This window comes from Triticum dicoccoides, chromosome 3B, assembly GCF_002162155.2.
Source record: "Triticum dicoccoides isolate Atlit2015 ecotype Zavitan chromosome 3B, WEW_v2.0, whole genome shotgun sequence".
NCBI lineage: Eukaryota > Viridiplantae > Streptophyta > Magnoliopsida > Poales > Poaceae > Triticum > Triticum dicoccoides.
The window spans coordinates 271510366-271534642 of NC_041385.1; the positions used below are offsets into that span (position 1 = coordinate 271510366).

The 24277-nt window shown below is 42.8% G+C and overlaps 1 protein-coding gene across 6 annotated transcripts; it reads left to right on the forward strand.

The window, feature by feature from the left end:
- Window positions 1-16358: 16358 nt before the first annotated feature.
- Window positions 16359-22019, forward strand: LOC119275882. 6 transcript variants are annotated; one of them, XR_005135917.1, is made up of 6 exons: window positions 16359-16925; window positions 17152-18031; window positions 18132-18171; window positions 18471-18553; window positions 18927-19036; window positions 21693-21997. XR_005135917.1 is itself a non-coding variant. In XM_037556813.1 (6 exons), exons 2-6 carry the CDS (start codon window positions 17194-17196, stop codon window positions 21775-21777), a joined length of 321 nt encoding a protein of 106 aa, XP_037412710.1. In that variant the 5' UTR covers window positions 16359-16925; window positions 17152-17193; the 3' UTR covers window positions 21778-22019. The 6 variants fall into 6 exon arrangements, 1 of the variants encoding a protein (XP_037412710.1); XR_005135919.1 differs by lacking the exon at window positions 21693-21997 and having other exon boundaries at window positions 17152-17891; window positions 17976-18031; window positions 18927-19765; XR_005135918.1 differs by lacking the exon at window positions 21693-21997 and having other exon boundaries at window positions 17152-17255; window positions 17976-18031; window positions 18927-19765.
- The last annotated feature ends 2258 nt before the right edge of the window (window positions 22020-24277 follow it).

A 24277-nucleotide genomic window follows, 5' to 3' on the forward strand; every position in this document is an offset into this window, starting at 1 on the left:
CTTACGTCAAACATAACCCAAAAACCGTGTTCACTTCCCGGACTCCGCCGAGAAGAGACCATCAAGGCTACACACGCGGTTGATGCATTTTAATTCGGATCTGGTGTCAAGTTATCTACAACCGGACATTAACAAATTCCCATCTGCCTATAACCGCAGGCACGGCTTTCGAAAGATTATACCCTGCAGGGGTGTCCCAACTTAGCCCATGACAAGCTCTCGCGATCAACGAAGGAATAGACCTTCTCCCAGGAAGACCCGATCAGACTCGGAATCCCGGTTTACAAGACATTTCGACAATGGTAAAACAAGACCAGCAAGACCGCTCGATGCGCCGACAATCCCGATAGGAGCTGCACATATCACGTTCTCAGGGCAACACCGGATAAGCTAAGCGTACAGGAACCGACGTAACCCAAGTTGCCAAGGGATGGCCCCGCACGGTGCTCTAGTTTGGACCAACACTTAGACAAGCACTGGACCGGGGGGGGCTGTAATAAAGATGACCCTTGGGTTAATTACTCCCAAGGGAAATATAGGTGGTGGTGAGGCAAATGGTAAAACCAAGGTTGGGCCTTGCTGGAGGAGTTTTATTCAAAGCGAACTATCGAGGGGGTCCCATAAATCACCCGACTGCGTAAGGAACGCAAAATCCGGGAACATAACACCAGTATGACGGAAACTAGGGCGGCAAGAGTGGAACAAAACACCAGGCATAAGGCTGAGTCTTCCACCCTTTACCAAGTATATAGATGCATTAATAATATAAGAGATATTGTGATATCCCAACCAAAATCCTGTCCATCATGGAGAAATCTTCAACTTCACCTGCAACTAGCAACGCTATAAGAGGGCTGAGCAAAGCGGTAACATAGCCAAACAATGGTTTGCATAGGAAAGGTGTCAAAGGTTAGAGGCTGACATGGCAATTTGGGAAGGCTTGAAGAACAAGTGATAGGTAGCGCAGCATAGCGATATAACGAATCAACTAGCATAGCAATGATAGTATTGAGATCCAGGGTAGCGGTCATCTTGCCTAAAATCCCGCAAGGAAGAAGAACGAGTCCATGAAGTAGACGAACCAACGTAGTCGAACGAATCCTCACAATCGCAACATTACCGGAACTAAGAAGCAACACCGGAAAGAAACAAACAACATGGTAAATGCACAAGCATAAACATGGCATGATGCACAAACAAGTATGACGCATGTCCGGTTTAAAAGCATGGCAAAGTGCAACAAACAATACTACAAGTTAAGTGGAGCTCAATATGCAACGAGTTGCATATTGACAAAACACCACATGCAATTATTTAGTTTGATCTCGGTTATGTACCCAACAATATTAAATGTTATTAGCATGGCAAGGGGGTGAAACATAATTAAACTACCTATCTAGGCAAGTTTAAATGAGGCCGGAAACAACAAACAACAATTCCAGAAAATCCCCATATGCAAATTATGGATTTGGTACTGTTCTGCCCTAAACACAATGTTATTGTTGTTAAACAGCAACACAAAGTGGACCATGTTAAACTAGGCATTTTTCTACCCCATTTGCATATAAAGTTTATTAAAATCCGAGCTACGGTTATTTAGTTATGAATTAAAGCATTTTAACATGGCATTTAAGCAAATGAATGCAAACATCAATTTAAACATTTTAAACATGGATGAAAATGGCATTTATTAATCTACACAATTTTCTGAGCATTTTACATATATAAAACATTTTGATATGATGCACGGTTGATGAGTTATTAAATGCATGAACTCTAGGGACTTTTCTATAAAACTGTTAATTCTACGGATAATGTTAAAATCGCTGGACAGGGAAAAAAATAGCAACGGGCCGAATCTGGTGCACTGCGGGCTGAACAGGAGGGGTTGTGGGGAGCTCACCCATGGGCTCGGCCCAGTCGGCGTGGAGGCTGGAGGCATGCCAGGAAGGGGGCGCTGGGCCTGGCTGGCTTCGGCTGGGCCTGGTCAACGCGGGTGCAGTGCACGCGCTGGGCTGAAGCGGGCGAAGGGCGCTGCCGGGCCGGGCACTTAGGAGGCCCACGCGGGGGGGCGCGGCCCACGTGGCCGGTGATGGCTGCCGTCGTCTCTCCCGAACGGGGACGAGGCCGGCGGCGCCAGCATCCAACGGCGACGGAGGATGGCGGTTCTCAGCGATGGGGAGGCAGAGGAGGCTAGATCCGGCGAGGGGAGGCCGGATCCAGGCGTCGGGAGCCCATTCCCGGCGCCGGAACGGGGCGGGGAGCTCCGGCGGCGGAGCTGGAGGCGAGATCCCCAATCGGTGGCGGTGCGGTTCCCTGCGGGGAGGAGAAAGATTAGAGGGAGGAGGAGAGGGGAGAAGGAGAAGAAGGCAGAGGGCGGCGGATCTGGCCTGTGCGTCGAGGTCGCCGACGGCGGCGGCGCGTGTCCTCTGGCGAGGCGGCGGGGTCGGCCTCTGGTGCAGGGAGCAGGACGAGCGGCGGGGCGAGCTGAACTCAAGCAGAGCGAGCGGGAGAGCGCGGCGGCGCGATTCGGGCCGGGCGGGCCCGGTGCGGCCCGGGGGCGGGCCAGATCTGGGCTGCGGCGAAGTAGGGCGATTGGGGCGACGTGGCGCACGGGGAGTGGCCACGGGCGCGGTTGGCGGCGGCGCTAGCCACTGGGCCGACGACAAGTGGCGTGGACGAGGTGGCCGGGTGGATTTGGTGGGTTTCGGGGGGGGCTGAGCAGGTGGCGGCGGGAGGATCCCGTGGCTGGAGGTTAGGGGAGGGTTTAGACTAGGGTTAGTCCAAAAATGGCATGGGGGTTTATATATATGGAAGGGGCTAGGGTTTGGGGGGTTTGAGGCTGTTTCGGAGCCTCCGATCGTGACCTGACGGATCCGATCGCGAGGGGGGTTAGGCAGGTCTAGGTGGGCTGCAGGTGGGCTGTGTTGAAGGGGCCAAGAGCTGCAGGAGAGAAGAGAGAGAGGCCCGACAACAGTTTCTGGATACCGAAAACGTCCGACGAATATACCGACTATATCGCGGTTATTTATTTAACGGTTGGGCTATCAAATGGACTCCGAATGCGACGAAACTTGGCAGGCGGCTTGTCTACACTATAATAAGACCACACGACAAGTTGCAACCCATTCCGAGAACATTTTTATGCCGCTTCTAGAATAATATTTCGGAGGTGCCGCGGGCGCGTGCGAGTGTGGTCGGGCTCAGAACGGACAACGGAGAGAACCGGGGAAACCCGAACAGATGCGAGTTTGATGAAAACGATGCCGATGCAATGCGCATGATGCCATGAGATGAGATGCATAACAAGAACAAAAGCAAAACAACAGACAAAAACCCAACCACGGAGGAAATAATCATATAGCATCTCCGGAAAAGGCAAGAGTTGGAGTTACGAATATGGAAAGTTGTATCCGGGGCGTTACAAGCTATGAGTTGGCCATGGATTTGTTAGACGTTAGTGATGCGGTATGCGCCAAGTACTTCACTATGATGTTGGAGGGGTCGGCTCACACTTGGTTGGAAACCTGCCCCCTCCCCCAATTCCATCAACACCTGGGTGGAGTTGAAAGAGTGTTTTATTAGAAATTTTCAAGGAACCTACAAGTAACCAATTACTATTGTGGATTTCGAGCACTGTGTGTGCTACCTCTTGAGCACTGCGTTGGTTTTCCCTTGAAGAGGAAAGGGTGATGCAACAATGTAGCGTAAGTATTTCCCTCAGTTTTTGAGAACCAAGGTATCAATCCAGTAGGAGGCTACACGCAAATCCCTCGTACGTACACAAACAAATAAGAACCTTGCAACCAACGCGATAAAGGGGTTGTCAATCCCTTCACGGCCACTTGCAAAAGTGAGATATGGTAGAGATAATAATAAGATAAATGTTTTTGGTATTTTTATGATATAGATTGGAAAGTAAATATTGCAAAATAGAGTAGACCGGAAACTTATATGATGGAAAATAGACCCGGGGGACATAGGTTTCACTAGTGGCTTCTCTCAAGATAGCATAAATATTACGGTGGGTGAACAAATTACTGTCGAGCAATTGATATAAAAGTGCATAATTATGAGAATATCTAGGCATGATCATGTATATAGGCATCACGTCTGCGACAAGTAGATCGAAACGATTCGGCATCTACTACTATTACTCGACACATCGACCACTATCCAGCATGCATCTAGAGTATTAAGTTCATAAGAACCGAGTAACGCATTAGGCAAGATGACATGATGTAGAGGGATAAACTCAAGAAATATGATATAAGCCCCATCTTTTTACCCTCGATGGCAACAATACACCTTGCTGTCCCTACTGTCATTGGGAAAGGACACCATAAGATTGAACCCAAAGCTAAGCACTTCTCCCATTGCAAGAAAGATCAATCTAGTAGGCCAAACCAAACTGATAATTCGAATAGACTTGCAAAGATAACCAATCATACATAAAAGAATTCAGAGGAGATTCAAATATTGTTCATAGATAATCTTGATCATAAACCCACAATTCATCGGATCTTCACAAACACACTGCAAAAAAGAATTACATCGAATAGATCTCCAAGAAGATCGAGGAGAACTTTGTATTGAGATCCAAAGAGAGAGAAGAAGCCATCTAGCTAATAACTATGGACCCGAAGGTCTGAGGTAAACTACTCACACTTCATCGGAGAGGCTATGGTGTTGATGTAGAAGCCCCCCGTGATCGATTCCCCCTCCGGCGGAGTGCCGGAAAAGGCCCCAAGTTGGGATGTCACGGGTACAGAAGGTTGCAGCGGTGGAAATAGGGTTTCGTGGTGCTCCTGTATGTTTCAGGGTATATGAGTATATATAGGCGAAGGAAGTCGGTCAGGGGAGCCACGAGAGGCGCACGAGGGTGGGAGGCGTGCCTACCCCCCCTAGGCGCACCTCCCTGCCTCGTGGTTTCCTTGTTTCTTTCTTGACGTCCACTCCAAGTCTACTAGATTGTGTTTGTTCCAAAAATAACTCTCCCGAAGGTTTCATTCCGTTTGGACTCCGTTTGATATTCCTTTTCCGCGAAACACTGAAATAGGCAAAAAAAACAGCAATTTGGGTTGGGCCTCCGGTTAATAGGTTAGTCCCAAAAATAATATAAAAGTGTACAGTAAAGTCCATTAAACATCCAAAACGGGTAATATAATAGCATGGAACAATAAAAAATTATAGATACATTGGAGACGTATCAAGCATCCCCAAGCTTAATCCTGCTCGTCATCTAGTAGGTAAATGATAGAAACAGAATTTTTGATGTGGAATGCTACCTAGCATAATTCTCAATGTATTTTTCTTTATTGTGGCATGAATGTTCAGATCCAAAAGATTCAAGATAAAAGTTTAATATTGACATAAAAATAGTAATACTTCAAGCATACTAACAAGTAATCATGTCTTATCAAAATAACATAGCCAAAGAAAGCTTATCCCTACAAAATCATATAGTTAGGCCATGCTTCATTTTCGTCACACAAAATGCTCCCATCATGCACAACCCCGATTTCAGCCAAGCAATTGGTTCATACTTTTTAACGCGCTTCAGCTTTTTCAACCCTCCACAATACATGAGCGTAAGCCATGGATATAGCACTATGGGTGGAGTAGAGTATGATGATAGGGATTATGTGGAGAAGACAAAAAAGGAGAAAGTCTCATATTGACGCGGCTAATCAACGGCTATGGAGATGCCCATCAATTGATGTCAATACGAGGAGTAGGGATTGCCATGCAACGGATGCACTAGAGCTATAAATGTATGAAAGCTCATCAAAAGAAACTAAGTGGGTGTGCATCCAACTTGCTTGCTCACGAATACCTAGGGCATTTTGAGGAAGCCCATCATTGGAATATACAAGCCAAGTTCTATAATGAAATTTTTTCAATAGTATATGAAAGTGACAACATAAGAGACTCTCTATCATGAAGATCATGGTGCTACTTTGAAGCACAAGTGTGGTAAAGGGATAGTAACATTGTCCCTTCTCTCTTTTTCTCTCTTTTTTTATTTTTTTCTTATTTTTTATTTTGGTGGGCTTCTTTCGCCTCTATTTTTTATTTGGGCTTCTTTGGCCTCTTTTATTTTTCATAAAGTCCAGAGTCTCATCCCGACTTGTGGGGGAATCATAGTCTCCATCATCCTTTCCTCACTTGGGACAATGCTCTAATAATGAAGATCATCACACTTTTATTGATTTACAACTCAAGAATTACAACTCAATACTTAGAACAAAATATGACTCTATGTGAATGCCTCCGGCGGTGTACCGGGATATGGAATGAATCAAGAGCGACATGCATGAAAGAATTATAAAGGTGGCTTTTCCACAAATACGATGTCAACTACATGATCATGCAAAAGCAATATGACAATGATGGAACGTGTCATAATAAATGGAACGGTGGAAAGTTGCATGGCAATATATCTCGGGATGGCTATGGAAAAGCCATAATAGGTAGGTATGGTGGCTGTTTTGAGGAATATATAAGGAGGTTTATGTGTGATAGAGCATATCATATCATGGGGTTTGGATGCACCGGCGAAGTTTGCACCAACTCCCAAGGTGAGAAAGGGCAATGCACGGTACCGTAGAGGCTAGCAAATTGCGGAAGGGTACGAGTGCGTATAATCCATGGACTCACATTAGTCATAAAGAACTCAATACTTATTGCAAAAGTTTATTAGCCCTAAAATCAAACTACTACCTCGCATGCTCCTAGGGGAAGGGTTGGTAGGAGTTAACCATCGCGCGATCCCGACCTCCACACATAAGGAAGGCAATCAAAGGAGCACCCTATGCAACAAATTTGTCACACAACATTCACCATACGTGCATGCTATGGGACTTGCCAACTTTAACACAAGTATTTCTCAATTTCATGATTACCCAACTAGCATGACTCTAACATTACCACCTTTATATCTCAAAACAATTATCAAGTATCAATTTTATCATAGTATTCAATGCACTCTATATGATAGTTTTTATTATACCCAACTTGGATGCCCATCATATTAGGACCAATTTTATAACCAAAGAAAATACCATGCTGTTCTAAAAGACTCTCAAAATAATATAAGTGAATAATGAGAGATAAATAATTTCTATAAAATAAAACCAGCCCTGAGCTCTAAAAAGATACAAGTGAAGAACTAGAGCAAAATTGTCTAGCTCAAAAGATATAAGTGAAGCACATAGAGTATTCTAATAAATTCCGATTCATGCGTGTCTCTCCCAAAATGGTGTGTACAACAAGGATGATTGTGGTAAACTAAAAAGCAATGACTCATATCATACAAGACGCTCCAAGCAAAACACATATCATGTGGTGAATAAAAATATAGCCTCAAGTAAAGTTACCGATAGACGAAGACGAAAGAGGGGATGCCTTCTGGGGCATCCCCAAGCTTAGGCTTTTGGTTGTCCTTGAATTTTACCTTGGGGTGCCTTGAGCATCCCCAAGCTTAGGCTCTTGCCACTCTTTATTCCATAATCCATTAAATCTTTACCCAAAACTTGAAAACTTCACAACACAAAACTCAATAGAAAATCTCATGAGCTCCGTTAGTGCAAGAAAGCAAACCACCACTTTAAGGTACTGTAATTAACTCATTCTTAATTTATATTTGTGTTAAACCTACTGTATTCCAACTTCTCTATGGTTCATATCCCCCGATACTAGCCATAGATTCATCAAAATAAGCAAACAACACACGAAAAACAGAATCTGTCAAAAACAGAACAGTCTGTAGTAATCTGTAACTTACGGATACTTCCGGAACCCTAAAACTCCTACCAAAATAGGAAGTCCTAGGAAATTTGTCTATTAATCTTATTCAAAAAGAATCAACTAAAAAGCACGTTTCTGCGATTTATTAAAATTATTCTCGTGCGCGCAAAAGTTTCCGTTTTCCAGCAAGATCAAATTAACTATCACCCAAGATGATCCTATAGGTTCTACTTGGCACAAACACTAGGCTAGATGAATTATTTATTGAATAACAACAAAGCAAAATATTGGGTTGTCTCCCAACAAGCGCTTTTTTAAAAGCCTTTTAGCTAGGCATTGATAATTTTAATGATGCTCACATGAAAGACAAGAGTTGAAGCGGAAAGAGAGCATCATGAAACACATGACAAACACATCTAAGTCTAACATACTTCCTATGCATAGGCATATTATAAGCAAACAAATTTGCAAGGCAGGCAAAAACTAGCATATGCAAGGAAGAAGAAAGAGACGATAGCAATCTCAACATGACGAGAGGTAATTTAGTAAGATAAAAATTTCTACGACCATATTTTCCTCTCTCATAGTAATTACATGTAGGATCATAGGCAAATTCAACAAAATAGCTATCACATAACATATTCTCAACACTATCCACATGCATGTGAAGTTGACACTTCCAAAATAGTGGTATTATCATTAACTAAAGTCATGACCTCTCCAAACCCACTTTTATAAAAAATACCATAAGATTGAGCATTCTCCAAATATGTGGGACCTAAAGTTGACACTCTTCCAAACCTGCTTTCAATATTATTGCAAACACTATTATCAATCTCATATTCATCATGTGGCTTAAATAAATTTTCAAGATCATAAGAAGAGTCACCCCAATCATGATCATTGCAACAAGTAGTAGACATAGCAAAACTAGCATCCCCAAGCTTAGGGTTTAGGATATTATTAGCACAATTGACATCAAGAGAATTTAAAATAAAATCATTGCAATCATGCTTTTTATTCAAGGAGCTATCATGAATCTCTTCATAAATTTCTTCATCACAATTTTCAGATTCATGAATCTTAAGCAAAACCTCATAAAGATAATCTAGTGCACTCAAATCACTAGGATTTGGTTCATCATAATTGGATATCTTAAAAAGATTGGCAAGTGGATGAGAAACCATAGATCTTAGGTTCTCTTTTTAGTAATAAATAAACAACAATTCCAACCAAACGAGCGAACGAGCCAAGTAAGACATCAAAGCAAACGAAAAGACGAACAGAAGAAGGGCGAATAAAACGGCAAGGGTGAAGTGGGGGAGAGGAAAACGAGAGGCAAATGGAAAATAATGTAATGCGAGGGATAAGAGTTTGTGATGGGTACTTGGTATGTCTTGACTTGTGCGTAGAACTCCCCGGCAACGGCGCCAGAAATCCTTCTTGCTACCTCTTGAGCACTGCATTGGTTTTCCCTTGAAGAGGAAAGGGAGATGCAACAAAGTAGCGTAAGTATTTCCCTCAGTTTTTGAGAACCAAGGTATCAATCCAGTAGGAGGCTACACGCAAATCCCTCGTACTTACACAAACAAATAAGAACCTTGCAACCAACACGATAAAGGGGTTGTCAATCCCTTCACGGCCACTTGCAAAAGTGAGATATGATAGAGATAATAATAAGGTAAATATTTTTGGTATTTTTATGATATAGATTGGAAAGTAAATATTGCAAAATAAAGTAGATCGGAAACTTATATGATGGAAAATAGACCCGGGGGCCATAGGTTTTACTAGTGGCTTCTCTCAAGATAGCATAAGTATTACGGTGGGTGAACAAATTACTGTCGAGCAATTGATAGAAAAGTGCATAATTACGATAATATTTAGGCAGGATCATGTATATAGGCATCACGTCTGCGACAAGTAGATCAAAATGATTCTGCATCTACTACTATTGCTCCACACATTGACCGCTATCCAGCATGCATCTAGAGTATTAAGTTCATAAGAACAGAGTAACGCATTAGGCAAGATGACATGATGTAGAGGGATAAACTCAAGCAATATGATATAAAACCCATCTTTTTATCCTCGATGGCAACAATACAATACGTCCCTTGCTGCCCCTGCTGTCACTGGGAAAGGACACCGTAAGATTGAACCCAAAGCTAAGCACTTCTCCCATTGCAAGAAAGATCAATCTAGTAGGCCAAACCAAACTGATAATTCGAAGAGACTTGCAAAGATAACCAATCATACATAAAAGAATTCAGTGGAGATTCAAATATTGTTCATAGATAATCTTGATCATAAGCCCACAATTCATCGGATCTCGATAAACGCACCGCAAAAAAGAATTACATCGAATAGATCTCCATGAAGATCGAGGAGAACTTTGTATTGAGATCCAAAGAGAGAGAAGAAGCCATCTATCTAATAACTATGGACTCGAAGGTCTGAGGTAAACTACTCACACTTCATCGGAGAGGCTATGGTGTTGATGTAGAAGCCCTCCGTGATCGATTCCCCCTCCGGCGGAGCGCCGGAAAAGGCCCCAAGATGGGATCTCACGGGTACATAAGGTTGCGGCGGTGGAAATAGGGTTTCGTGGTGCTCCTGGATGTTTTCAGGGTATATGAGTATATATAGGTGAAGGAAGTCAGTCAAGGGAGCCACGTGGGGCCCACGAGGGTGGGGGCGCGCCTACCCCCTGGGCGCGCCTCTCTGCCTCGTGGCTTCCTCGTTTCTTTCTCGACGTCCATTCCAAGTGTCCTGGATTGCGTTTGTTCCAAAAATAACTCTCCCGAAGGTTTCATTCCGTTTGGACTCCGTTTGATATTCCTTTTCTGCGAAACACTGAAATAGGCAAAAAAAACATCAATTAGGGCTAGGCCTCCGGTTAATAGGTTAGTCCCACAAATAATATGAAAGTGTATAGTAAAGCCCATTAAACATCCAAAACGGGTAATATAATAACATGGAATAATAAAAAATTATAGATACGTTGGAGACGTATCAGTGTGCAGCGTGAAGATGAGTCGACCCATCATTAGGCTCGCCGGGTCACCGCCATCATTCACTCTTCTGACAACATCGGGAGGGGGGGGGGGTTGAAGCCATCCCGATTCTAGAGAAGAATTGTTGCTTTGAGCCCCTTAAGCAGAAGTTAGGGCGGCTTAAGCTTAAGTGTATAGATATGGGCAATCTCATGAACGTAGTTACCAGATATGCTGATTCTGATGGTACGAAGGATCCCGGTTCTGATGAGAAGAAGTCGGGTAAAGGCAAGAAAAACAGTGATGGCAAGGGTCAGCAATAGAATGCCTCAACACAGAATGGTAATCACAATAATCAGGGCAATGGTGGAAAGCGTAGATACCCCGATGGTGGGTTAGATTTTGTGGCTAACACAAATGCAGGGTTCAAAAATCAGCGTCGTAATGGCAAGCAGCCTTAAAAATGGGGGGGGGGGAGCCCAAGAATCAGCGTCATAATTGCAATCATGCTCATCATTCAAATATTTAGTGCCAAACATTTTATAAACTTCTTCTTCTAACACTTGAGCACAATTTTCCTTTCCATCATTTTCACGAGAAGACATTAAAAAGATGAAGCATATGAGGCAACCTCAATTCCATTTTTTTTTAGTTTTCTTTTATAGACGAAACTAGTGATAAAACAAGAAACAAAAAGATTCGATTGCAAGATCTAAAGATATACCTTCAGGCACTAACCTCCCCGACAACGGCCCTAGAAAAGAGTTTAGTTGATGGGGTGTGAGTGCCACTTACCTAGGTTCCCTGGCAACGGCGCGAGAAAAGAGCTTGATGTCTACTATGCAATCATCTTCTTGTAGACTCGTGTTGGGCCTCCAAGTGCAGAGTTTTGTAGGACAGTAGCAAATTTCCCTCAAGTGGATGACCTAAGGTTTATCAATCCGTGGGAGGCGTAGGATGAAGATAGTCTCTCTCAAACAACCCTGCAACCAAATAACAAAGAGTCTCTTGTGTCCCCAACACATCCAATATAATGGTAAATTGTATAGGTGCACTAGTTCGGCGAAGAGATGGTGATACAAGTGCAATATGGATAATAGATATAGGTTCTTGTAATCTGAAAATTTAAAAGCAACAAGGCAACTAATAACAAAAGTAAGCGAAAACGGTATTGCAATGCTTAGAAACAAGGCCTAGGGTTCATACTTTCACTAGTGCAAGTTCTCTCAACAATGATAACATAATTAAATCATATAAAATCCCTCAACATGCAACAAAGAGTCACTCCAAAGTCACTAATAGAGGAGAATAAGCGAAGATATTATTGTAGGGTACGAAACCACCTCAAAGTTATTCTTTCTGATAGATCTATTGGGCTATTCCTATAAGTGTCACAAAAAGCCCTAGAGTTCGTACTAAAATAACACCTTAAGATACACATCAACGAAAACCCTAATGTCACCTAGATACTCCAATGTCACCAAAAATATCCGCAGGTATGATTATATGATATGCATCACACAATCTCAGATTCATCTATTCAAACCAACACAAAGAACTTCAAAGAGTGCCCCAAAGTTTCTACCGGAGAGTCAAGACGAAAATGTGTGCCAACCCCTATGCATAAGTTCATAAGGTCATAGAACCCGCAAGTTGATCACCAAAACATACATCAGGTAGATCATGTGAATATCCCATTATCACCATAGATAAGCACATGCAAGACATATATCAAGTGTTCTCAAATCCTTAAAGACTCAATCCGATAAGATAACTTCAAAGGGAAAACTCAATCCATTACAAGAAAGTAGAGGGGGAGAAACATCATAAGATCCAACTATAATAGCAAAGCACGCGGTACATCAAGATCGTGCCAAATCAAGAACACGAGATAGAGATAGAGATAGAGATAGAGAGAGAGAGAGAGAGAGAGAGAGAGAGAGAGAGAGAGAGGGAGAGAGAGAGAGAGAGAGATCAAACATATAGTTACTGGTACATACCCTCAGCCCCGAGGGTGAAATATTCCCTCCTCATCATGGAGAGCACCGAGATGATGAAGATGGCCACCGGTGATGATTTCCCCCACCGACAGGGTGCCGGAACAGGGTCCCAATTTGTTTTTGGTGTCTATAGAGGCTTACGGCAGCGGAACTCCCGATCTAGGTTTATTTCTGGGGGTTCCTATATTTATAGGAGTTTTTGGCACCGAGAACAAGTCAGGGGGGGTCCACGAGGTAGTGCCAAGGACGGAGGGCGCGCCCTGGAGGGTAGGGCACGCCCTCCACCCTTGTGGAGGCCTCATGGCTCTTCTGGCCCCACTCTTTTGCTTCAGGGGCTTCTTCTGGTCCATAAATTTCATCATAATTTTTTAGCTCAATTGGACTCCGTTTGATATTCCTTTTCTGCAAAATTCAAAAACAAGGAAAAAACAAAAACTAGCACTAGGCTCTAGGTTAATAGGTTAGTCCCAAAAATCATATAAAATAGCATATAAAACACACAAGATAGCATGGAACAATAAAAAATTATAGATACGTTGGAGACGTATCGCAGAGTAATCCCAAGCAGCTTAACAATGGCCAATATCATGTTTTCACTACGAGCACGTGCAAGCATGACCGGAAGGTCCATAAGCGGGTTGTCAATGTGGTTGAGCCGGCGGTGCCTCAGTATTTGAGATGGCCAGAGCACACGATAACGTGGAGCCGGTGGATCACCCGCCCCGGGTTGATGATCTGGGTCATCTAGCCCTGGTGGTAGCCTCTCAAGTGGGCGGTTATAAGTTCTAGAAGGTACTTATGGATGGTGGAAGCAGTATCAACATATTGTACTATGATACTTTTCGGCGGATGAATCTGACAAAGAAGGAACTTAAGCCGTCTTCTACCGTCTTTCACGGAGTTGTCCTTGGCAAGTCGGCTTAACCTGTGGGGAAGATTGCACTGGAAGTGGCCTTTGGTGATGAGTGTAATTACATGGCTGAGACACTTTGGTTTGAGGTGGTTAAAATTAAGAGTACATATCATGAGTTGTTTGGATGGCCGACTTGAAGGAAATATGCCCTAGAGACAATAATAAAGTTGTTATTTTATATTTCCTTATATCATGATAAATGTTTATTATTCATGCTAGAATTGTATTAACCGGAAACTTGATAGATGTGTGGATACATAGAAAAAACACCATGTCCCTAGTAAGCCTCTACTAGACTAGCTCGTTAACCAAAGATGGTTAAGTTTCCTAACCATAGACATGTGTTGTCATTTTGATGAATGGGATCACATCATTAGGAGAATGATGTGATGGACAAGACCCATCCGTTAGCTTAGCATATTGATTGTTCAGTTTCATTGCTATTGCTTTTTTCTTCATTTCAAATACATATTCCTTTGACTATGAGATTATGCATCTCCCGGATACCGTAGGAATGCCTTATGTGCTATCAAACGCCACAACATAATTGGGTGATTATAAAGAAGCTCTATAGGTATCTCCGAAGGTGTTTGTTGGGTTGGCATAGATCGAGATTAGGATTTGTCACTCTGAGTATCGGAGAGGTATCTCTGGGCCCTCTCGGTAATGCACATCATAAGAAGCCTTGCAAGCAAAGTGACTAATGAGTTAGTTACGGTATGATATATTACGGAACGGGTAAAGTGACTTGCAGGTAACGAGATTGAACTAGGTATGAAGATACCGATGATCGAATCTCGGGCAAGTAACATACCGATGACAAAGGGAATAACGTATGTTGTCATAACGGTTCGACCGATAAAGATCTTCGTAGAATATGTAGGAACCAATATGAGCATCTAGGTTCCGCTATTGATTATTGACCGAAGATGTGTCTCAGTCATGTCTACATAGTTCTCGAACCCGTAGGGGTCCGCACGCTTAACGTTCGATGACGATTTTGTATTATACGAGTTATGTGGTTTGGTGACTGAATGTTGTTCGGAGTCCTGGATGAGATCCCGGACATGACAAGGAGTCTCGAAATGGTGAGAGGTAAAGATTGATATATAGAAAGATAGTATTCGGACACTGAAAGTGTTCCGGATGGTACCGGGTACATATTGGGGCATCAGAAGGGGTTCCGGGCACCCCTTGGCAAAGATATGGGCCTAATGAGCCAAGAGGGGAAACGCAGCAGCCAGCAGGGGCTGCTGCACCCCCCATATGGGCCTCACCAGAGGAGAATGGAAAGAGGGGAAGAGAGAAGGAAGGGGAGGGATTCGGCCTCCCCCTTCCTTCTATCCTCCCTCCTCTTTCCTTCTCCCTCTGGTGAAAAAGGAAAGGGGGGCTGAATTGGGGAGGAACCCCAAGTAGGATTCAGCCTACTTGGGGCGCCCCCTTGGCTGCTCCCTCCCCCCACCTATATATATGAGGGGGGAGGCGCCTAGAACACACAACAACATCTGTTAGCCATGTGCGACGCCCCCTCCATAGATTACACCCTTGGTCAAATTTTCATGGTGCTTAGGTGAAGCCCTGCGCGAATCACTTCACCATCACCATCACCATGCCGCCATGCTGACGGAACTCATCTACTTACTCGACACTTTGCTGGATCAAGAGTTCGAGGGACGTCATCGAGCTAAACGTGTGCGGAACTCGGAGGTGCCGTACGTTCGGTGCTTGATCGGTTGGAACAAGAATAAGTTCGACTACATCAACCACGTTGTCCAACGCTTCTGCTTTCAGTCTACGAGGGTACGTAGACACACTGTCCCCCTCTCATTGCTATGCATCTCCTAGATAGATCTTGCGTGAGCATAGGATTTTTTTTGAAATTGCATGCTACGTTTCCCAACAGTAGCATCGGAGCTAGGTCTATGCGTAGATGATATACACGAATAAAACACAAAGAGTTGTAATCATACTGCTTACCACCAACGTCTTATTTTGATCCGAAGGTATTGTTGGATGAAGCGGTCCGGACCAACCTTGCACGACCATGTTCATGAGACCGGTTCCACCGATAGACATGCAATTAGTTTTGCATAAAGGTGGCTGGCGGGTGTCTGCTTCTCCTACTTTAGTTGAATCGAATTTGACTGCGGCCGGTCCTTGTTGAAGGTTAAAACAACAAACTTGATAAATCACCCTTGTGGATTTGATACGCAGGTAAGGACGGTTCTTGCTAGAAGCCCGTAACAGCCACATAAAACTTGCAACTACAAAGTAGAGGGCGTCTAACTTGTTTTTGCAGGGCATGTTGCGATGTGATATGGTCAATACATGATGTGATATACGTTATTGTATGAGATGATCATGTTTTGTAAAAGTTACTGGCAACCGACAGGAGCCTTATGGTTGTCTCATTATTTAAACCTATAAGGATGCTACCCAACTTGCCTCCACGAAGCTTCCTCAATTGGGGTTTCGTTGACCGTCCGATTTGCCTTCTCGCGCATCTGAGCCGTGGGATCTTCACATGGGTCAAACCTGATTTTACCTCACGGTCGTTTTCGTCGGCCAATGACGGGTGAGCTCGTATCGCGCGTTTCTTGGCTGGGTCAACGGTGCCAATGTGCAAAAGGATTTTACCGTCCACTCATTGCGCGCCGCGCGTGAGACGTGCGTTGGCTAGGCGTGGGAGTGAACCCTAGCACCCCAATCCACAGCCCCCACACACTCCCTCCTCCTTTCCTCGTCCGCCGCTGCACTCCTTCTCCTCTCCCAACCTGGCGACTCCCCTCCCCGTCCTCCCTCTCTCCTCCGCCGCCGGAAGCCACCAGGTTCGACGGCCGGGGCGCATGCGCCACATCGACCGGGGCGCCGCCGAAGTCACCACGCGCCGCACCAGTCCACCGCCGCTACACCCTCCCTCCTCCTCCTCCCTCATCACCACCACACTCTCTGCCATAGGACCGCGCGCTCGTCCTGTCGCCCCTGCCAAGGTGTCGCGGCGCTCTTCCTGGGCCCTCGCGTCCGGTCTCACCTGGTCCTCAATGCCAGCCTCATCGGCTTGCCGAGCTGGCACAGCGGCACCCGCTCTCGACGCCGTCCTTGCGACTCGACCGTGGCAAACCCGAGGGCCATAGGTGGCTCATGTGGTGGTGCAGCGGACGACAGCCTCATCGGGTGGGCGACGGCGACCGCAGCTGGTGCACGAGCTCACACCCCAATGCTTTTGTGCTCGAGTAGCTTGCATCTTCACGGCCACCAAATGCGCAGGTGAGTCCCCAACCATTTCTCTCTTGCCTTTGAGGTTGCATCTATCTGTCAGACATGGCCCTTTCCCCCACCTGCCCTCCTCACTCCATGGCATCTTGCTCTTGTCTCTAGGGTGCTATGTATTCTGTACACCTAAGACTGCTAATTTCATCTAGCCATAGTATGTAATTAGTAATGAGATGCATAAAGCTTACTGGTGCATTACATGTTCATTAAATTTTGACAGGACGGTAGTTCAATTTTCTGCGGATGAGTCCTTGTCGGATGGATGGTGACTAATGAGATGCAGTTCTTTGTCTCAATAATTTTAGTAAAGGGATTCTGTACAAGGTAAGATTACCAGGCATAGCGGCAATGCAGCTAGCAAGTGCTCCAGGATTTCATGTTGCTAGATTTGCCGCAGAGGCAAATGCATGACTTACTTGCTTTTGACTTTCATAGTGTTCAGATCTTTTCTTGTGACAAGGATGCACAAAATCAAGTTTTTGCCGGCAGTAGTTTCTTTCGCTGTTCAACTGATCTGTTCCACTGGAACAAGGGGTCCACTGGACTTCTTATTGTTTCCCAGCCTGATGTGGTGGCTCGTTGTGTCTGTGGTCGCTTTTGTATCTATGTGAGGTCGTAGGGGACGGGTCTGTCCTTACCCCTTACTGGGTTATTGCTCGACCTTTCGGGGGACTGTTCTGGTCTAGTGCTATGAAGGGAGTCCTTTTGGAGCTCTGCCTCGTGTTGTTTCATGAACGCCTATGAACAAGATGCTCTACATGCCATACGTAATTTACGAGGTCTACACACTGTGTCATTATGTTGACCATGTGTGACAAGGGCTAGGCAAATATTTATCATGTAGAATGTGTTACCAGTTCTTAGCATGCACCAATTATTTTATTTTGCGTTTTTAATGCATCGCATGATTTCTTTTATAACAAGACACCCTCCAAAGCAATTCCACAGAGGCAGCGAGAGGTGTTCTCTCTATACCTGTTTTTCCCCATATCTCTGGTTTTGATTTCCTGATATACAGTTTATATAAATACCACAATATGCCAGATATGAAAGAGAAAAGCGACAGAAGAATCCAATGGAAGAATTTGGTGAAGAACAAGGTGCCTCTCTCTCTTTCTCATGTGAACATAGTAAGTTTATTCCTGCACTTTGATGTTACGATTCATGCTAATGTAAACATGAATTGTGCACCTGGTACAGAACAGACTATGCATTGGAGGTTCAGAACCAATTTCTATGGGTATGTACAAGCTGTTTTTATTGCATCTTGGTTTTAAATTGGTGAATTAGCATAGCATATTGAATGTTGAGCTTTATTTCATCTACAATTGGTTCTGAACATGTGTGCTTTTAACAAACTTTGTATTCTTCTCTATTTTGAAGAGCCCACAAAGAGACAAAAAAATGGTGATAGGTTCCTTTCTGTGGTTTAAGAACTCTGGGACTAGGCCAAACTAACTTTGTTGAACGAATAACTTCCTCATCTTAAAATACATTTGTGTTCGGCTGATTTCAAGATAAATGTTTGATCATTGTCAGATGATCAACATATGGATGTTAGTGAGATTCAAGGGAAAGCGCGACACGACTGTGCCTTCTATAAGCAAAGCTGAGCTGTTGAGGTAATTGATCTTTAGGTGCCTTCGATAAGCACGCGACACATCTGTATGTTCTATTCATGTGGTTCCTTATATAAGTATATCTCAGCAATATGTGTCTTGTTTTACTTTTGTCCACGGTGACTATGGCTGCATTCTTGGCTTCAGTTATTATGTTTGAGTGTAAAATTGGTTTTCTGAACTGATGAATATGCTAATTCATCACTTGTCTCATTTCTTCTTGCAAATAGTTTCTACTCCATGTGGATATGAGCTGCTAAGTTTTTTCAGTAACAAGTGTCCATGTAATTTTCTTTTGCTCGAGGCAGATCATAGCTTTTACGGTTTTAGAGGTGTTGCAATATTGATTTCAGTTGTTCTCGTATATGGTTTTCAGATTATTCTATCCTCAAGTATTGGTTTATTATTGAGGAAGCCTTAAACGCAGGAGCTGAATGTTGTTTTTTATCTTTTGTCAAAGTCCTGAATGGTCCAATGAAAATCTTGGTACGTACAGTTTCAGAGCTTCATCCCATTGTAGTAGGGCAAAATGGTATGCAGAGTGTTGAAAGCTTCATTTTGGTCCATTAGGTAGTTTATAGCTTTGTCACTGGAGGTCTGACAATAATCGCAGCTTGTGAAAATTATATATGGCCATGAGTGCTCAATAGTTCTCCATGCAACACAGCTAATTATTGAATCTGTAATACATGCTTGTTTCTGGCAGAAGCTTATTTGATGAATTAGCATTGTGTAAAGTCTTTCTAAGCCCACTTCTCTTTTCTTTCTATAAACTGGACGACCAGGATAGATTTCTCAATACCATTTTCGGATTGTTTAAGCACTGAACAATGTTAACAGGTTTACCATTTCTCATCTCTTTATGATATGCGTAGGTATTCTGGCATCTCAATTTGTCCCCAACCTCTTTCACCGGCCCATAAATTATCTGTCTCTAGGTCTCCACAATTGTATTTTGGTGCAGAAAAACAAAGAACTATTTTTGGCTCAGCTACTTTATAGGTATCGTGTACGTTGTCATGGATTTGATGTCATGTAGTTCCAGGTGTATTATTATACTCCCAGTCTTAGTATTAGAAAAACAATAACTATTTTTGCCTCAGCTACTTTATAGGTATCATGTACGTTGTCATGGATTTGATGTCATGTAGTTCCAGGTGTATTATTATACTCCCAGTCTTAGTATATGAAGGCGTGATATAATGTTACCCTGAACCTGCTCTCTAGCTCATTCAAATCATTATGTTGGCCGACGTGCCTACTGCGTGTTCGCATCCATCCGCAGCGTCCACAACTGTAATAACGGAATTAGCAGCGTCCCATGGCCGCAACTTCTGATTGCCCACTATGCCCGCGGGCACATGCGGACGTTCGCATCTGCCTTGGAAATTCTATATACATCAAGTATAATGCAATTCATGTTAGAAAATGACCAAAGAAACGTCTTTAGTTGCAAATGCGGCCCAACCCATGTAGACATACATAATCTCAACCTCATGTAAAACGTACACATGCTCAACCTCATGTACAACAGTACAGGCTCATGTAGACATTCAGTTAGCTCATGTAAACATATAGGAAATTAAGAGTTAACTCCACCTATTATAATAGTTTTTCGACCAATCAGACTATAAAATATCAAGATGAATTGCTCCCAGCAAAATTGTGCAGGAGATTACAATAGCTGATAGAGTTATATCTCACAATTTTTCTCAATCTTTCGATCCCCAGTCCCCTTCTTCGGTCAGGACAATTCCCAAATTCCCCTACCAACCTACCAAGATCCTGACATGTATTTAGTTCAAATTGGTGCCCACATAAAAGTTATATCCATTCCAAACAGGGCATAAAGGTTTGTGCGCTAGTGTGCTACAGCCCTTGATCGAGTAGAGATGTACTTGTGGATATGATCCAAGCAACAGAAAACGTATGCATAGATAAATCTGACCTCGTGCCAAAGACAATGAAATCCTTATGAGGAATTTTGTTTTAGTAAACCAGTGACAAGTGGGTTCCTTTTTCATTTTTCTGAAAATTGTCTAGCTTACTTCGAAGCAATAGTAAGCCGGTTTGTAATGCAGGCTGCCTGAAATTACAGACAAAATGGATACATCAGTATAGATCTCCAGTCAGTTACCTGCAAACAGGAAATTAAGTGTTGAAACAGAACCTGGTTAGAGGGTTAAATCAATACAAAGGCTATTTACAAAGCAATTTAGTCTGTAAATTGAAACAAGACAAAATTGTAGGTATATGAATAGATCCTCTGAATCCACGTACAAAGATTATTTACAAGCGCTGCTTTGGTTTTGCAAATGTTGGCGCAACAAAATAGCGGCGCAAGCACGGGCGCTCGCGGCGGCTCTAGGGGTCAGGAGGGAGGAAGGACTTAAGTCATGTGTTGTGCCTGCATTCTATACAAGGAATGCTTTGCTGCAGATGCAACACTCTTCCCCAGTTGTTGGGTATGAAAGAGTTGTCTGGGCTGCTGCTTGTATGACGTAAGGCAGAAGGGTTCAAATTCAATAAAAGGGTGGTGGGTTAATACTAACGGTTGTTTTGCATTGTGCCTTGTTCGGACCTGTGATATACTTATGCGAACCTATCAATCAGTTGTCAATTATCTGGAACGAAATGATCTCTGTCTACAAAAAAAGCAACTGAAGAGGAAACCAGTTTATGCAGATGCACTTTATATAACAGAATGCAGATGTTTCCTGTTAACTTGGTGAGGATCATATTCATGTCTAACCGAAGAGATGGATGTTTTGTATTTGCGTTAAGCAATTAATGAAAAGGGGCATTGCCTGGTTGGGGAAATATATAATATATATTCATGTGTGCATTTAAGCAAAGTGTCAGGCTTGTTTGTGATTCCATGGTGCCGACGCTGATGTGAGAATATATATGTTTTGTTTTTTGTTTTCGAAACACAAGTGAGAATATATATAATATTTTCTTGGAGATTTTTTTTGGAAACTATAAGAACAAAAATCACCCAAGGCTGAATCGTTTCGGCATTACTGGATAAAAACAATAGACATATTGAATGAATAATATCAGTTTATTTATGCTGTTACAAGATCAACTTCTTTTGTTGACGATCATGTTCACATGTTTTTTTTGCTACATATGATCCCAGGTTCAGGTTCATATTCAAGTCAAGTGAGAATGGGGCTGACAGACTTAGGAGAGCTAGCATTATTACTAGACAAAACAAACAATAGAAACATTGAATGAACATGAATAGTCCTGAGTTAATGTGCCAACACACATTCTACTTCTATTGTTGACGGTCATGTTCTCCTATTTTTTATAACATATGGTACCATGGGTGCCTCCATCAGAGACAAATACTGGACTTTCAAGATAATCAAGACATGTGAGTCTGACTCAGACATACATATGATCAGGCTCACATGGTAGAAAGCAGGAGCATATGGTATCTAGCTCAGGGCCATATGTATAAATCTACCTTCAGCAGAGCTCGTAGCTGTGTGCCCCTTTTTACGCGCCTTCATCAGAGCTCGTGTACCCTCCTTCATTAGACAACACTTTCATCTGAGTTGCTGTCCGAATGTTCATCGAAGCTCCTGTCAGTACTCCCATCAGAACAAATATCCATAGGATTATCCATGCGAGATCCCCTCATGCTCAGCCATGGTAGAAACCTACGTGAACATGGATTTTCAATCAGAACAATCTAATAAAGACGCATTACTATGGCAACATATAAATCTGACACAATATATATCCATGGAAATGCGGCTGAAAAACCAAGATCGCAAACTAATCAACCTATACACCAATAACCATTGGAATAACTACAAGGATTTATTTGCATACGTATCCATCCTTAAGTAGAGAGAATTACAACACAAGATCTGGGGAAATGCAAGATCTGGATAAATGAGAACCAAATCCATGTATGCAGAGGAATCTGAAATAATAGGAAAGGAGAAATCTCAACAGTTGAGTATGTTTCTATGGAAACGCTTATCTCACCCAAAGGAGCAACCGAGGAAGAAAAGGGGATAAGCATGCACCATGGATGGGATTCTACTCTGGATGGGCCACATAAAGCATTGTTCCTGGACCAGGCTAGGTGGCATATGGGCCTTTCAAATACCTATGCATCAATATGAACAACACAGAAAGTTTTTTTCGTGCACATGGAAAATAAAAGTTTGGTAGAAACACCACTAAAAAACACATCCTTAATGGTCAATACATGTTATACAAATATGAATTTTTTTCAAACTCAGATTTCTCAACATCGTAACCATATTTTCAACTAAAAAATGCTTCCTTAACTGGTCTATGCTTGTTATACAAATATGATTTTTTTCAACCTCAGATTTCTCAGCGTGATAAACATATTTTCAATATAACATGACTTAACACGTGGGCTTTCTACTACGAGTATCGAATATGTCCTTGCAAAATGAAACTATTTTCATGGACAACATGGCTTTAACGGGTCTCTGCGCCATTTGGCGCAATAGGTCAACTAGTTGTATTAAATGCAAATGCCATACAATTGCTTTACTTTATCACTATGCATTAGCGATAGTTGTAGAAACAATAGTTGGCGAGACGACCATGACACTACAATGGAGATCAAGGTGTCAAGCCTGTGACGATGGAGATCATGATGGTGCTTTGAAAATGGAGATCAAAGGCACAAGATGATGATGGCCATAGCATGTCACATATTTTGATTGCATGTGATGTTTATCTTTTATGCATCTTATTTTTCTTAGTATGGCGGTAGCATTATAAGATGACCCCTTAACTAAATTTCAAGGTATAAGTGTTCTCCCTGAGTATGCACCATTGCGACAGTTCTTCGTGCTGAGACACCACATGATGATCGGGTGTGATAGGCTCTACGTTCACATACAACGGGTGCAAGACAGTTTTGCACATGTGGAATACTCGAGTTAAATTTGACGAGCCTGGCATGTACAGACATGGCCTCGGAACACTAAAGACTGAAAGGTCGAACGTGAATCATATAGTAGATATGATCAACATAGAGATGTTCACCATTGATGACTACTCCATCTCACGTGATGATCGGACATAGTTTAGTTGATTTGGATAAGGTATCATTTAGCTGACTTGAGGGATGTCTATCTAAGTGGGAGTTCTTAAGAAATTTGATTAATTGAACTTAATTTATCATGAACTTAGTCCTGATAGTATTTGCTTATCTATGTTGTAGATCAATAGCTCGTGATATAGCTCCTATATAGTTTTGATATGTTCCTAGAGAAAACTAAGTTGAAAGATGATAGTAGCAATGATGCGGACTGGGTCCGTGATCTAAGGATTATCCTCATTGCTGCACAGAAGAATTATGTCCTTGACGCACCGCTAGGTGACAGACCTATTGCAGGAGCAGATGCAGAAGTTATGAATGTTTGACAAGCTCGGTATGATGACTACTTGATAGTTTAGTGCGCCAAGCTTTACAACTTATTATCGGAGCTGCAAAGACATTTTGAATGCCACAGAGGATATGAGATGTTCTGTAAGTGCATCTAGTGCCCCTTAGTGATTTTGGTGTATTGAAGACTTATAGGTTAAGGGACTAATGTGTTTATGAGTGTACACAGGTCTATAAGTATGTGAGGAGTTTGATATTTACAGAGAAAGTCGACCCCTAAAAATGAATATCTTCGACTGAAGATTTTGGTATTCCTGAAGACTTTCATGAAGACT

Bases quoted from the DNA above. Each gene is read 5' to 3' on its own strand.
- LOC119275882 (XM_037556813.1), top strand. From the start codon at position 17,194: ATGGTGACTAATGAGATGCAGTTCTTTGTCTCAATAATTTTAGTAAAG. The intron at 18,172-18,470 runs GTATGTACAAGC...GATCATTGTCAG, and splicing joins TTCAGAACCAATTTCTATGG to ATGATCAACATATGGATGTT. The intron at 18,554-21,692 runs GTAATTGATCTT...ATATGATCCCAG, and splicing joins AGCAAAGCTGAGCTGTTGAG to GTTCAGGTTCATATTCAAGT.